At 41.7% G+C, this 15,347-nt stretch overlaps 1 protein-coding gene across 6 annotated transcripts in view; it reads left to right on the forward strand.

The window, feature by feature from the left end:
- The window catches only part of DYNC1I1 (dynein cytoplasmic 1 intermediate chain 1), a 170,419-nt gene that overhangs the window by 133,404 nt on the left and 21,668 nt on the right, over window positions 1–15,347 (forward strand). For all 6 annotated transcript variants that reach the window (XM_088533467.1, XM_088533469.1, XM_088533468.1 and 3 more), the window contains one exon: window positions 12,107–12,247. In XM_088533467.1, coding sequence (XP_088389593.1) covers window positions 12,107–12,247 — 141 coding nt within the window. The remainder of the gene's footprint in view (window positions 1–12,106; window positions 12,248–15,347) is intronic.

Consider the following 15,347-nt stretch of genomic DNA (forward strand, 5'->3'; position numbering starts at 1 on the left):
GTTTTATACCTTTGGTTTCCTATTTGTAGGTTTAATCTCCCTACCAGCATCCAAAGCCGTATTGCTTTGCTGCTCCTACTAGTGTTGTCTACTTAATCCTGTGCACATTATCCTCCTTGGTCATGAAATTCAATTCCTTTCCATTTCACAGATTCAGAGTCAATGTCCAATTGTAAAGTGAACCATAAAAGCTCTGTGTTTATATTGCCTATTGATGTTGTGTAGCACCCTGGGGTGCTTACAAGAAAGGGACTTTCATAGCAGGCATTTGACTGATGGATTGAAAGCAGCGTCTCCCTTAAAAACTCTGGCTTGACATCTTATAATCTATTCTGGTGGTTAACACATTTTCCATCTAAAGGCAGTTCAACCAGGTGACTGAGAACAAGATTTTCACTGGCAGAAGAATAAATTTTGTAGATAACACTAATAAAAGGTTCACAATATCACCCATCATATTAGCCAATAATTAGATCCTTGGATGCATAGTAAGCAGACAGAACAAGTGGGAAAAAAATAATAATTTGCAAGGATAGTCATTTGATATCCAGGACATTACCTGATGAAATCAATAGGGCTTTTGCTTTGATTTATTCTATACCATGAGAGCAAGTCTTGGATGCAGAACTGCCAAAGGAAAGTCCTGATGTGAAGTGTCTGTGGAGCTCTGCCATTAATTAGATATTGTCTGTACGATGCTTTGAAGAGGTAGAGTGCTAAGTGGAAATGCTAAGTGTTATTAATTAATTAAGCACTAATCCTCATGAAGGAATAGCATGAGGTTAAATAATGAAATGTAAGTATTGTTATTATTACAGCAATTGCTGTGCAGAGTGGAAATTTTTAGATACCGTGTCAAGGGACAGAAACTAGCCTGAAATTGTTAGAACACTGCAGAACATAAGTTCATTTCTGTCAAAGCTTGAGGACAGCTTGTTTGCTGATGAGGGAGTTGATAAAGGCCTGGACAGGCTGCCCAGAGAGGTTGTGGAGTCTCCTTCTCTGGAGATCTTCAAAACCCGCTTGGACGCAGTCCTGTGCCACGTGCTCTAGGTGACCCTGCGTGTGCAGGGGGGTTGGACTAGATGATCTCTAGAGGTCCCTTCCAACCTTAAGCATTCTATGATTCTATGATAGAGGATTAGATTTTGTCAGCTCTTTCATCTCCTCTGTATGGATCTCCTTTCCCTCTTATCCTTCCATGGAGGGGAACTAACTGATGCTTAGATGGGCAGCAAAGACAAGAGAGACTGGAATAACTGTGCACAAACAGTATTGCTGTAGTCTCCTATCCATTCTTATTTTTATCTTTGTTTAACATTTAAGCAAGGGTGGCAGGTGTTATAATCAAAGGGAGGGAAGGAGATGGGCAGACTGGTAATCGGACCCCCTTTTAACTGTTACCAAGGGCTAACCAAGCCAGAGGGCATGTGTGCCTTCATTGACGGATTCCTACTTTTGTGCCCCTGCTCATTTTTTGCCTTTCTAGTACATGTAGTAACTGCTTCTTCTCAGTCTCTATCCATTTGCCTTTTCTAATGCTATTCATGTCTTGCTTTCTCTCTTGGTGTCCCATGTTGTTGCAGTCTGTTGTGCTTATCGGAAAATAACACTTTAAATAGCAAAATTGACATTTTTGAGCTATGTACCTTCTGTTTCTCTTACTCATCTGTTGGTTGATTATCTTGGTATGACTCAAATCTACCTGACTCTCTGAATAAATGGCTTTACCTTGCACTTTCATACCTTCCTACCAGCATATAATGACGACCTAGAGATTGAACACTATTCTGAGAGGTCAAGTGGGAGTCTATCACTAGAGCAATGTATAGATGCATGTGGTGGTGCTGCTGCTAATGAGAGTACCTTCCCCTCCCCAAAGTCTGGCTGACAGGATTTGATATGATCCATTTGTTAAAACGGATCATGGGAATTCGTGTAGCAAAATGAATCAGACCGCTACACGACTGTGTGCATTAGTCACCCCTCCCCCCAAAAAAGTACTCATAAAATGACAATGTTTAAAGTTTGCTAAAATAACAGAGTCAGACTGACACTTGTTTTAACATTAACAAGATGCTATTTTTGGACTACAAACAACATGTATGAAGATACCTGGTTACTGTTTTTTTCTAGTATAATTTTAGTCAAATTACATGAATGAGTGACAATCTCTTATGTTTACAAATAGCATTAACTGAAGTTAAAGAACCAAGTAAAGATACCATCAAGTACTACTCATGATAAAAGGGCAGTAAACTTAGCAGAATTACTGTGACAACTTGGTGAAATCTTTTTTTTTTTTAAATAAAGGTTTTAACACTAATTGGAAATTCTAGAGTTAATTACTTGATTTAGAGAAGTCCCAGGCAGGTGATTACAGTGATTAGAGACAGCGAGGCTAGTGGTTAAAGGCATCTGGCATGGAAGATCCATAAAGCTCTGCCGCCTTACGGAAGATATTCCCATTCCAGTCAATGCCTAATTACTTGTGAAGGCTGTAGGAGCTCCATGGGAGAGTTCTCTACCAGTGGTTTGGGCATCAAGCCACGCTGCACAGGGCTGCCTGAGTAGGACCTGAACATGTGTCTCGCCTCAGGGGAGGAAGTGCTGTGAAGATCTTGCCATTTTGCTCAGAGCCCTATCTTGTGCCTCTGAACTCGTTTGGTTCCATTGACAGGAGGATCTTCCTGAACCAAAGCTTTGATTTTTAATGTGCTGATGCTTCCTGATGAAAACCAGTTCTGTCCAGCTGGGGCCAGCCCTGCTTCTCCAGTTTGTAACAGGATCAGACTGGTCTCTGACAGTGAAGTGGACTGCTGAAAAGCAGAAGTTCCATAAAGGACTTGTCAGTGGCCTTAAAGTTAGTGTTCCTAGGTGAAATCTGGGGGGACTTGGAGATACAGAAGTGTGTGGGTGAATAGAACTTACATGAGCAGGTTCTTAATTCATAATTTTTGCTTAAACTAATAATAATAAAAAAAACATTTCTTGGCATTGTTTCAGATATTAGTCACAGACTTGTCTTACATACATTAAGCATAAGTGAGAGCTGGATTCAGTAAAATTTACAAAGTATTACTGCTTTCAATCTTGAACCTGTTCATCTTGATGCTATTGTCTGTGCTCTTTTGAATCCTTTGGGCCATATTCAGTCTCCTCACCTTAGTAGATGATGCACTTTAGATCTTTAGCTGTCTCCTACCACATTTGAAGTTGGATGCTCTTAGATCCTTTATTGTTTAGGGCTTCCATACTTTGGTTGTCTATGCAGCTACTGGAGAGAAGAAATGCATATGCAATGCATAAATATATAATGCAGATACAGGAAAAGCAATAAATATGCCATGCATACGTTAGATGATGCTTGGATGTACCACCACAATTTCCCTGTGCAGCTACAGGGGAGTCAGGATCAGGCAGCTTTAGATGATCAGTTGTTGGAGTTTTGGGAGATTTTCTTGCATTTCAAAAGCCCCAAGTCATATCTAAACTGGCACATGGAGCATTACTTCTGAGCTCCTGGGTCTGCGTCCTTTTCTGATCCTCTTCCAAACTGCCATCAGGACAGAACAGATGCAAGTGCTCGTTTAAACCATGCAACACACGCACAGAGCCCTTGGCTCTGCAGGCAAGCTGCACGTCCAGCCCCAAGCAGAAGGGAGCCAGGCTGTGCACTGACCACGTGCTAGCCAAATGATGGGGGCATCAAGACCTCTGGCTTCTGCAATTAACACCCCCTTGAATCTGGATACAGCCTACATCCCTCTCTGCTCTCATGGTGAGTGATCTGAATAGGACTCTAAGAGTTTAGGGAAGTGTAGAACATAACATCAAGAGGAAAAGAAATATTATTCTGTGAGGGAGAGCACAGCATCAGTCTGTTTGAGGAGTAGGTCGACTGAATACAGACTATTTATTTTCCCTGTCTTCTTCTTTGGAATCCTTCACTGCTTCCTCCTTACCACTGGTTTAGATGGGACTAAAATTTCTAGCTCAGTGAACAATGTAACCCCTATTATTTTGGATTATTTTGGTTCCCCCCCTCAACACTGGATTAGAACATGGGACTTCTTGAATCCACTCATGAGACAATCCCCTTCCTCTGACCACACTCCTTTCCAGTGCAGGCTTTTTTCTTTGATAAAAGTAATTGAAATGATTTATCTGATTAGTCACTGCCCGATTGCTAATTTCATCTGATTACAGAGAAAGACAAAGGGTGATAAAACAGCAAGCTGCATTTCATGGAAATGCTGTCTGTGGTGCGAGTTCAGAATTTTGAGTTTTGTCCAAAAACAAGGCAATGAATGAATTTGCTTCAGAACTCACTTTCTGTCAAAAGGCCAAGCTGACTTGGGCAAGAGGGTGGAGTTGCCTGTTCAGACAGGATTTTTTTAGTTTTGCCCTTTACCTCTGGAGCCAGAGGTCTGGCTGTCATCCAGCTGTTTAAAAAAAAAAAAAGATTATGGTATTTTCTAGGTAATTTTAAAGAGCAAAACTAAAGGGAGGTCAGGTGGTTTGAAATCAGTCCCAAGTTCTTCACATGAAATGTTTCTCATGATTTTGGTTTTCAGTGGAGCCATATTTGAAAAGTGATAGGAAAATACACTTCAGCTGGCTGACATATTTCATTTACTCATGTGAACCATTTTTCTTCTTTGTGAAACATTTTGTGAAGAACTGCACACAAAAAATAAAGCCGGTGCCTAAATTAGTGAGGCTTCTGGGAAAAACTCATTGGGCTAAACTCTACTTCGGAAAACCCTAACAAATCCAGCTGTAGCCAGTGAAAGCTTTATTTGCATATGGAAAGGAAAATTTGATTTCAGGAGTTTATATAATCTGTACAAAAGAAAGTCGTGATCCCTTTTTCCCTTAGATCAAAATTCAAACCTCCCACTGACTGTTCTGCTGCAGAATTACGCCGAGCGACCAGGCTCACACGTAATAGCGGAACACTTGAGGAAAATCATCAATATATAAAACACAGGATTTCTACCCTAATGGCAGTTTTCTCCCACCTGCTTCATGTAGAAGTCTCCTCTGAGAGATTTTTGTTATAGGTGAAAAAAGAACTGCATTCACACTCAAGAGTTCGAGATGGAGTTCTCTTCAGTACCGAGGAGCCTGCAAGCTGCTGCTTGCTGAACCCGGCCCGCTCGGCCGCATCCCGGTGCTGGCGCCGCGGACGCCGCTCACGGCTGCTGAGCCCTTTGGCGCTCTGCAATGTTCCCCACATGCCAGCCTGCACTTCCCAGCAATGGGAACGGGGCAGCTGGAACAACAGGGTTGCTTGGAGGCCTAATCGGTCTGACTCCACTTGCAATGCAGGATTTTGAATGCAATATTTTCCATGTTCAAATCAGAATCACAGGGAAGGGCCTGCTAGGCCTGTAACTCAACCATGAAAGACACTGGAAACAGGGAAAAGGGTCTCAAGATTCTCATGTTTCTAAATACTGGAGAAGTGAGCCACCTAATTTGACAGCGGCATTAAAATACTACCGTATACCATAAAACTTGTACTTTTCAGCAAGTCCCTCAAGCCCTTTTTTGAAAAAAATCCAGAAAAATATTATGCAAAGGCAGGTGTGTTAGCTACATAACTGCAAATCAGTACATAGTTTGAGACAATAAGATCTTCTGTAGTGGGTTTAACCTCTTTTAAAAAAGAAAAAAAAAAGTAGAAATTACAGAAGAAAATGATAATATTTTCTAAGAAATCTGGTGATAAAAATGCATAGCTAGCAGCATAGAAAAAAAATGACGGTGTGCCTACAGCAAGCTTTAAGCAAAAGGTCAATATTTAGCAATGAAATCAGAAGTCTGAGAAAATATGGAGCAAATAGTTAATACCAGCACAGGCTTCTTCACCATTGCCCCCACACAACCAGCACCTTGATGCGAAATACGCTGGGCGAGTGGGTGAGAAGGTGCTAACCTCGAGCAACAGGAACCTGTAGCCACAACTGTAGCAACTGTGGAGTACAAGGAGCCGGAATAAAACTGGAAAATCATAGAATCATAGAATGCTTAAGGCTGGAAGGGACCTCTAGAGATCATCTAGTCCAACCCCCCTGCACACGCAGGGTCTCCTAGAGCATGTGGCATAGGACTGTATCCAAGCACATTGGGTTTTGAAGATCTCCAGAGGAGGACACTCCACAACCTCTCTTGGCAAAATCTGAAACTAAAACAAGCAGAGACCAATCCTGGCCAGTAGGACCCACAGAGAAAGCAAGCTGAGGAAAACTAACCCAGCCTATTTGTCTGAGCATTTAATCTTTCCTAAGCCTGTTTCATAGTTTCGAGACCTTGCCTACCTCCTGATACGCTGGAAACTTCATCCATGGCAAGCAGATGTCTTCTCATTAATTCATCTACATTTCAGAATTAATGATCACCTAATGCACATTTATATCAAACTCACTAAAAATAGTTTCTCGGCTAATGTGCACTTACGTTTTTCCCCTTGAGAAAGTAGAAAGGTCTTTCTCTGTTGACTAAGTGGGGGAGGGCAGAGTGGAAGAAAGCTAGAAGACCAAAGTGAAGAATTTAAGTCTAGGAGCACAGCCTGAACGGGTTACACCTCTGCAGATGGCCTAAAACAGTTAGGGAGGATTAACCAAATTAATCAAATGAGCAGTTTACCTGTCAGTGTAACTTACAGACTATCTCTGCACACCCCAGAAGCTTTGCTATCTCACTTTCCACCTCTCCTAAAAGTCAGGGCATGTCTGACTTCCCAAGTTCTTTCATTCTTTTTCTCCATGCCACACTATTAGGCATTAAGATCTGCTCTCATTCAAACAGCCTGTGCCAATCATCAAAACTTTGTTCCTTTGCTTCCTTCTTATAAGCTCACCCATGACGCTTTGACTTTGAAGGAAACCACAAAAATGTAATCATCATGTTATCTCCAGACTTGGTCTGCTCTCATACCCCCTCCCCTTTTAGTCCAACTCTCCAGCTATAATAATTCCCACATGTTTATGCAAAAATATTGGACTTTTAAAAATTACTGGCAATTAATTAAGAAAGACAACAGTTTCAGCATATCCGCGCCACCCGTGAAAAGCTTTCTGCTTTGACTGTCAGCAACCTGTAGGATGCCAAAAAATAATCACTTTAGTAATACCACAGTACTTAAATAAAACAGGGCCTTGAAAAATATATAGGGATCCTTCCACACTTGTTCCTCCTGTCGCTACTGAATCTAAAAATAAAGCCTGTTCCCTTACCCAAAATGCCATTTAGAGATCTAACCACCTGACAGCCTGTGTAAGACTTTTTGTAGATGGATGCAGGCACCATGATCTTTAAAATTACAGGAAAGGAGAATATATTTGGGAAACACAACTTTGTGAGGCACTGAATTTCTTCCATGCCCACAGCTTTCTTTGGGAGTTAAGGGTTTGGGGGCATTTTTCTCCATACATTATAAACAAAATAAAGTCAGTGACATGCATCTAACTGTGAACATTTATAGACATGAAGGACCAATAGCCTCATAAATGATAGTGTTTCCATTTATTTCAAGAGGACCAGGAAGCTGGTCTGTGGACTTATTCCCCCCACTACAAGATATAATAACAAAATACAATTCCCCCAATACAAGATAATATAATCCCAGAAAGGTGTTTTAACTCCAAACAGCTGAATTGGCAAAATCAGAAAGGAACAGATGAGCCTGGATTCAGCAGAGTTGTCACTCTGAAGAAAGAGAGGACCGGACTGATCAACAGTGAAAGACCCAAGGAGCCCAGATCCTAACCTGCGCATTAGTCCCACAGACTTTTACCTTATCCTGATTTCTCTTGTATTGCCTTCTGGTCAATTTGACAGATTTACACTTGTTTAAATACAGACAGCACAGATTGGCTTCGCTTTATGATATCTATGCCAGAAGTGATGTCATTTTTTGTTTCTATTTGCAGTTTGTTTCTTTGTTTTTAATGAATAAAGGCTACTTATACAAGTTGCCTCCTACTGAGGCAAATGCCCCAGGTTGCTCAAGAGTCAGATGCAACTGCAGTTCTGCTGAGGAATGCTCCGAGATGGCTCTTTCCAGGTGCCTGAGAGTAAGGGCTGGAGCCTAAATAAACGCATCAGCCAGTTTGGAAAGCTTCTATGCCAAAGACTAACGAACCTGTCATGTTTGCTGCACACCTAAAAAAATAAATAAATCAATTTATAGTACCACACCACATGCATGGCTGTTGTTAACCTCTAAGCCAGAACTCAAGATCTGACCCATTGGCTTTAGAATGGAGGATAAGGAAGTGAAAATGAAAACAGGGTGACAATGCTCAGTAAATAGTGTTACATCCACACTGCTGAATACAGTCTAGGCAAGTACCTTTAGGTGGAGCTGATACCCATGGAAATCATGCCAACATGTATAGCATTTCCTTCAGAAAAAGGCAAAGCCAAAAGCTTTTTCTATGGCAGGCAGATGCTAGTTTAAACCTGTGAATATGTATACATTCCTTTACATGGTTAATTAGCTACTTTATGTGTGGCGCCTCCTGGATTAAAGAATTTTTTTTTCTATGCAAATAAGAAGTGGAATGGACTGGTCAAATTTATATGTGGAAAATACACCTCTTTTATATCAACAGTAGTATTTAGCTAGGTGAGCTTATTCATAGGCAAGTGCTAATTCCTAGACAGCTCCCATGCATTTAAAATCTGTTGTTCACTCAGAATTGTTCTGCTAAAGAATGCCTGTATACAAACACTGAGGGTGAACAACGGATTTTGGAGACATATGCTTGAATAAATGAGCCAAAAACACATGTCTTGGAACTGGCTTTTTTTTTTTTTTCTCCCTTCTCCTCTAAACACTCTAATTCTTATCCTGTTAAATACAACAGCAAAACCTCCTTGACTTCATTCAGGCCAGGTTTTTACCCCAGCCTCTTCTCCAGTAATGCATAGATTTGGCCCAAGTTTGTCTCAAGATACTGCTTTCAACTATTTCTTCTGTTCTATTGAATAACAGAGTGGGTTGATATTTAAGAATGAAAGCTCATCAAGTTTAAATTTCAGTTGTTTTATAATAATAGCCATATGTTTGTCATAGATTGTGTAAGTCTGATTTTTTGGTAATTTAAAACTGCTTTAAAGTGACCTTTACATGTTCCACATTTTAACGTTTTCTAGAAGGGGTTGGTATTGGTCCTTCCACATAAATCCTTACATTAAAAGAGTCTGCAGGCCTGGGCCTTTACTTAACAGGTTTGTAAGCAAGTAATTCCTGCAAACATTTATATGCACATTTAAACTTTCAAATCGAGTCCTCACATTGAAATGTGCATTGAAATGCACTCGGGGGGTAAAGTGAGACCAAGATGAAATGTTTGCTTTTAAGAAAGTGCACTATCTCAGGATGCTAAGCAAGAGGGGCTCTTTAGACTGAGCCTGTATAGCTGTTTTACAGTCTCCTCCAGTTAAAGGATGCAAAACATAAAGAGATTGTATGGATAGCCCAGTCCTACTACCAGTGCTCGGTATTGCCATGGGATAGGTTTTCCTCTGTTTTCCCAACCAAACTGCAGTGCTATCTCGCCCTTTGCTTGGCCTGCTTGGGTGGTGGAAAGTTCTTGCTTCACACACCCTGTTCACCATCTTTTATTTGCGTCTGTCTCCTTGCATGTCTGAGATCCTTCTGAAAGGCCATGTTTTTCTGGTTGTACAGAAACTCCCCTGGCTTCACATCTAGCTGTGAATATTTCCACCATTATGGTGAATACACAGTGAATATCTGCAGTGCTTTTCACTGCAGACCCCAGCACTTCAAAAAGTGTTTTCACTCCTGAAGTGGGGAAACTGAGGCACATTCGCTAAAGCTACCTGCCTGAGATTGTAGAACAAATCAGCAGCAGGGTTCAGCCTGGAACCACGTCTCCTTGCCCTTCCTTTCCAATGTCTGGTCTTTAGGCATGAGCTGGAAAACAGCCGGGCAGAACTGAAAGAGCATAAAAAGTGTCACACGCACAGTCAGATCAAAACAAGTTTTGTTATGTCGACAAAAAGGAAATGTTGATTGAAATCTGCTCTGGTTTGACTTAATGGTCCCCTTACTTGCATGAAACTTTTTTACTTTTCCCATGACATTTCATGTTCACATGCTGTATGTGCAGTACATTTTTCCATGTATGAGAAAAATATTGGCCACCTAACAATTATTCAGCATTTAGATGGCTGATATATTTGAACCTAAATTAGATGTTTTTGGTGAAAATGTACAGTATGGCAGATATGCATTGCAGATCTCTATGCCCCCCTCTAAATTGTGCTTCCTGAAGAAATTCACTCTCATTTCCTATCAAGTGCCCCCACCTCTTGAGAGCCTTGGTCTTCATTTGGCCCTCAACGCTGCAAACGCACGAGCTTGCAAGTAATTCCATTAACACATGCAAGTAACTCTGCTGGTACTGATCGTACACTAAGCAGATACACGTGTTTGCAGAATCAGGTCTCGTTTAGGTAAGAAAATATTCTCGTAGGGTTTTTGTGTGTGTGTGTTTTCCTTTTTTTCAGAAGTCCAGCTTTGTAGAATAAATGAAAATGTTATATAAATTTCAGGTAATAAATCCAAGCTCCAATATGATTCTATTGACACGTAAAAAAAAAAGTTTGGTGTTCTTAGGAAATATACAAGAATATTAGGCCAGTTATGAAGATTTGGAACCTCATCCTGCAACCCAAGTGCCTTTACTGGTTCAAGTCTAAGAAAAAACTGGCATATAGGATTTAATGCTGTTGTATTTTTAGTACTTTAGCAAAAAAAAATGTAATTAAACCTTTGGATATATTTTATAGTTTTATAATACCTATGATGAATACAAATATTTTAAAACCACTTACAGTACAGTACTGCAGTAAGGACTCTTCATAGGCATACAAATGCTGCATGTGTCTATAGAGATACACATGTGTATAGACTCTCCATGTGTAGGGTTGTAGTTTCACAGCCCAAACATCAAGCGCACCATTATGTAGTGCAGGAGGACAGAAAATAAAACTGGCAAAGGCCTAGCTTTATTGTTCAAAAATAATAATATACGCAAGAAAGAAGAAAAACAAAAAGAGAAAAATTACAATCAGTCACCTCAGTTTGGGGGGAAATGATTTGCAGCCACAGAACGTATTGCAGGCATTGCTAGTATTTATATAAGTGGTTTCCTTTGTAAAATGAACAGAGGTATGTTGCAGAATAACCTGAGATAGGAAGAGAGGCTATAAAAAGGTGCCAGAATTGTACATTGTGTGTCGGACTTGTGCAGAGTTTCCTCTCCCAGTGAGGCCTCCACGCGGGCCGGACCTCGGCCGCTCCGCTCGCCTCAGCTCCGTCCCCACGAGCGGAGGCAGCTGACAGGGCCAGGAAGACAGTTACAAAATCCCATTGTTTGGATTTCTGTCACAAGCCGCGAGAATACTTAATTCCCTTTATCTCTGGAGTTTTCATTATCATTTAAATTTCATTTCCCATTAATTGATCAGGGATTAGCGCTGCCATTATGCCAAAAAAAAAAAAAATCAGACAAGCCAGATGCGATGAATAATTCATGGCGGGCAATTACGCTTCGTTTCTGGTGTACTTGCGAACTTGCCTCCGACGCTCCGGCTGCCGGCAGCGGCGTGTGCGCCGCGACGCGCCCCAACGCGCCCCAACGGCCGCCCCAACGGCCGCGGTGCCGTTCGCGGGGTCCCCGGCGACGCCGAGGGGGCGGTTTGGCGGGCGCGGAGCGGCTCCCGCCGAGGCGCCATGGCGGCGCCGTCCCGCCCGCCGCTGGGTGGCAGCCGCGGTGCGCGGGAGGCCGCGGCGGCTCCGCGGGCGGGCAGGGCGCTCCGCGCCGCGCCGTTCCGTGCCGTGCCCGGCTGCGGCCCCGCTCGCCGCCGCCAGCGCCGCGTGCCCCGCACCCATTGCATGCCCGCCGCCCCCGTTAGAGCCCCGTCCCGCCCTCCGCGAGGACCTTTCATCTGGGCAAGTTTTATGACACTTGGTGAATGTGCAAAGTTTTTAATTAGACTCGCCAGACAGCCCGAGGCAGCGCTAGCGCCACGAAGTCTTCATGCTCTCTGCCTGCCTTTGCAGCACAACAAGCCGCTCTACTCCTTTGAAGACAACGCCGACTATGTCTACGACGTCATGTGGTCGCCCGTGCACCCCGCGCTCTTCGCCTGCGTCGACGGCATGGGGCGCCTGGACCTCTGGAACCTCAACAACGACACCGAGGTGCGGCGGGCGGGAGGGAGGGAGCGCGCGGGGGCGGCCCCGGCCCCGCCCGGGCTGCGGGGCGGTGCGGGGCGGGCAGGCCCCGCCGCCGCGGTGAGGGGCGCCCCCCCGCCTCGGTACCTGCCGCGGAGGGGACAGCGAGGGAGGCGCGGGACGGAGCGCAGCCGCCCTCCTCGCGGGGCTATTTTGAGGTGCATTTTTAAAAACCGCCCCCGTTTCGTGTTTTGTTTTTTTGGCCCGGTACACCGCGCTTCAGTGGGACGCTAGAAATACCACTTTTTTTTTTTGTTCCCTTTCTTTTTTTTTTTTTTTTTGGATGCCTCCTCCTGCTCAGACGGTCACAGCTTGACTTGTCAGCCTGGCAGCACCACTCACCCTGCGGCTACCAGGCCTTGAAGGCAGCTCTTTTCCTTCCTTCCTTCCTTCCTTCCTTCCCTTTTTAATTTTTTTTCCATCTCTATTAGGGCTGTTTGTTTGTTATTATTGCTTGTTGCAGTGAGAGATTTAATTTTCCTTCGTAATTATCCTTACTCCAAATGTTTGTGAGATTGTAACAGCTTGCAAGCCCCAGAATGGTGCCTCCATCCTGGTAGCACCTCATGTGCTCATGCACCTTCTTGCAGCCCTCACTTCTCTGAGCAATGAGCTCTTATGCTTTTATTTTTCTTTTTCTTGTTTTCCTCCTCATTTTTTTTTAAGGGAAAAAAAAACAAACCCTGCCATGACATTTAAAAGTGCAAACGCGAAAGAAAAAATTAAAACAGATTTTTATCCTGTTGCATGAACTCAGTAGAGGGGACCATAGGGGATAAAGTGTCACAGCTTTAAAATTCCTCTGATGCAGAAAGGATTAATCAGAGATTTTTGCAATGATGCAGAATGGAAAATACTGCTTTTTGGTTTTGTTTGGTAGTTTTTGTAAGTCAATTTGAAAATAGGACAAGTGCCCCCTTTTTTTTTGTATCCTGTTATTTCAGGTCAAAAAACCTCTGTAGATTTGTATTGACACAATTTTTGCTGGATTTGAAGACAATTTTGAGGAAAATTGTCACGTTACCTAAGACCGTATTTGACCCACAATCAAAATTCAGAATAGGAATTGAAATATTTTTCCACAACCGAAATCTTGTGTATTTTTACTCAGTTCCATGTAAAATTAAAAACAAAACAAAAGTACAACATCAAAACATGACCATGTATTAAGTGGCAGGTTCTTTTTATTTTCAAGAAAGAAAAGATGCAGAGTACAAACAGCAGAATTTCCCCCCCACACACCCTATTTCTTACAGTGTTTTCCTTTGAGATTAGTTTGTTCATTAATATGCCTTTCATGTAAACATGATATACATTTCAGCCAGAGTAAAATACAGGCGCAGTTTGTGGTTTCCAGTGAATGGTGCTTGCCATAAATAAGCATGGACAGGTAAGAGGAACCAGCGCGGTGCACGGTGTTGTCAAGTGGAGCCTTTTGAAGTCCTCTGAGCAGGAAGCAGCGCAGCCTTTTTAATTAGAGCGCATACAGCTGGAGGATATACAGGAGGAGTCTCTGCGGAATTTATTTTGGGAAGGGAGGGACATATCCTTCAGGTGTTCTCATTAATGCAGGCTTAAACACAGAGCATAAAACCCAGCATTTTAAGAAGGGGAAAAAAAAATACAACCCTTTTCCCTCAAATACCAGGGCTGAAATCCTGCTCTGCCTGAAATCAACTGATGTTTTGCCATTTAATTCAATGAGACCATAATTTCTTTCCAGAAAATCAGTATGGACCGCTTGATCCCTTTCCCATCAATAATAAGGCTGTATGTAGAAAGCTGCTGATGTATTTTCAGTGTGTTTACATATAAATACATAGGAACATCAACCAAAAAATAATTTCAAGCTCAGTCCTGCATTTCTTTTGCATGTAAGGCCACCCTGGGTTGCACACATGATTTCCATTCTCAGAGGTCAAAATGAGCTCTCATGTAAGGATCAAACTGGAATTATCTCTGTGGTATTATTACAGCTTTGCATTTTTTAATAAGAATTGAATTTGGATTGCTGAAGGAAAAAGTACCATTTGGTTTCCTTAATGAGTGCTGATGAAATTAGTTAAAGTCTCTAGAAATGGTAAACTGGCAGAATCTGAATATATGAGCGGTTTTGCTGTGCGAGAGAAGCAGTGTCAGACGTAGAAGTGCCGCAGAAAAGAAGAACTTAAAGCAGTTCTTCTAGACATCGTAACTGAAAGTGATCATTGTTTGCTTTGACCCTCCGTCTGGTAGGTCATAATTAGTTTATAATTTTCAAGATTTCCATACTTGATTATACAACCAAAAATATGCTCGACTGTTTAGTAAGAAAAAGTCTTTGTCAGCACTTAATCTTTGCGATAAAAAATCTTGAAACGGCTGTGCACACTGCTAGTTTTAGATGTCAGGCATATGATGTCGAAGTATTTATGGAGAGAGCATAAAATGACAAGTATATTAATGCTTCAACTGCTAGCTATTCATAAAAGATATTTGTATAAGAAGTAGATATGATTGTTCTTAATGAGACCTGGCTTTGTTTAATTTGGGAAATTAATACCTAAATAATAATGTGGCTTGTTCTGTAAACCAATAATACCTGGGTTTAGTTATAATAAGTTACCTTGAAATTTTTGAACTGTAACACAGTTGCCACTAGTGATATTCCACAGATTTATTAAAAACATTTTGCCCGAGTTCTAGATGCTTTCTGATCAAAATAAGAAAAATTGTTTGACTACCACCACAGATTTAATCGCTCTAATTATTCACTTCTAAGCGACAAGAGTATTTGTGTACTGCATTTTGATCTGGATATAAAAAAAATTTTTTATAATAGCCATCAAGGATATCATATTTAGTTTATATTTCTAAAATGAATTAAAAAAATAAAAAGCAAAAACTTGCTCCAATTCTTCAGTCTTTTGCAAACTGAATTAATGTTTCTATGGATGAGTATGGGAGATTTGCATGTAATTTCAGGATAGCAGTCAGTGATCTCTTATGTATATATCTGTTAAAATTTCTTTTTGGATCAATGTTAGAGAAGGTCCCTGGGTTATTGATGAGTCTCATTTATCTATAA

This window comes from Tinamus guttatus, unplaced genomic scaffold, assembly GCF_059628265.1.
Source record: "Tinamus guttatus ecotype Peru unplaced genomic scaffold, ASM5962826v1 Tinamus_guttatus_pri_ptg000503l, whole genome shotgun sequence".
Lineage (NCBI taxonomy): Eukaryota > Metazoa > Chordata > Aves > Tinamiformes > Tinamidae > Tinamus > Tinamus guttatus.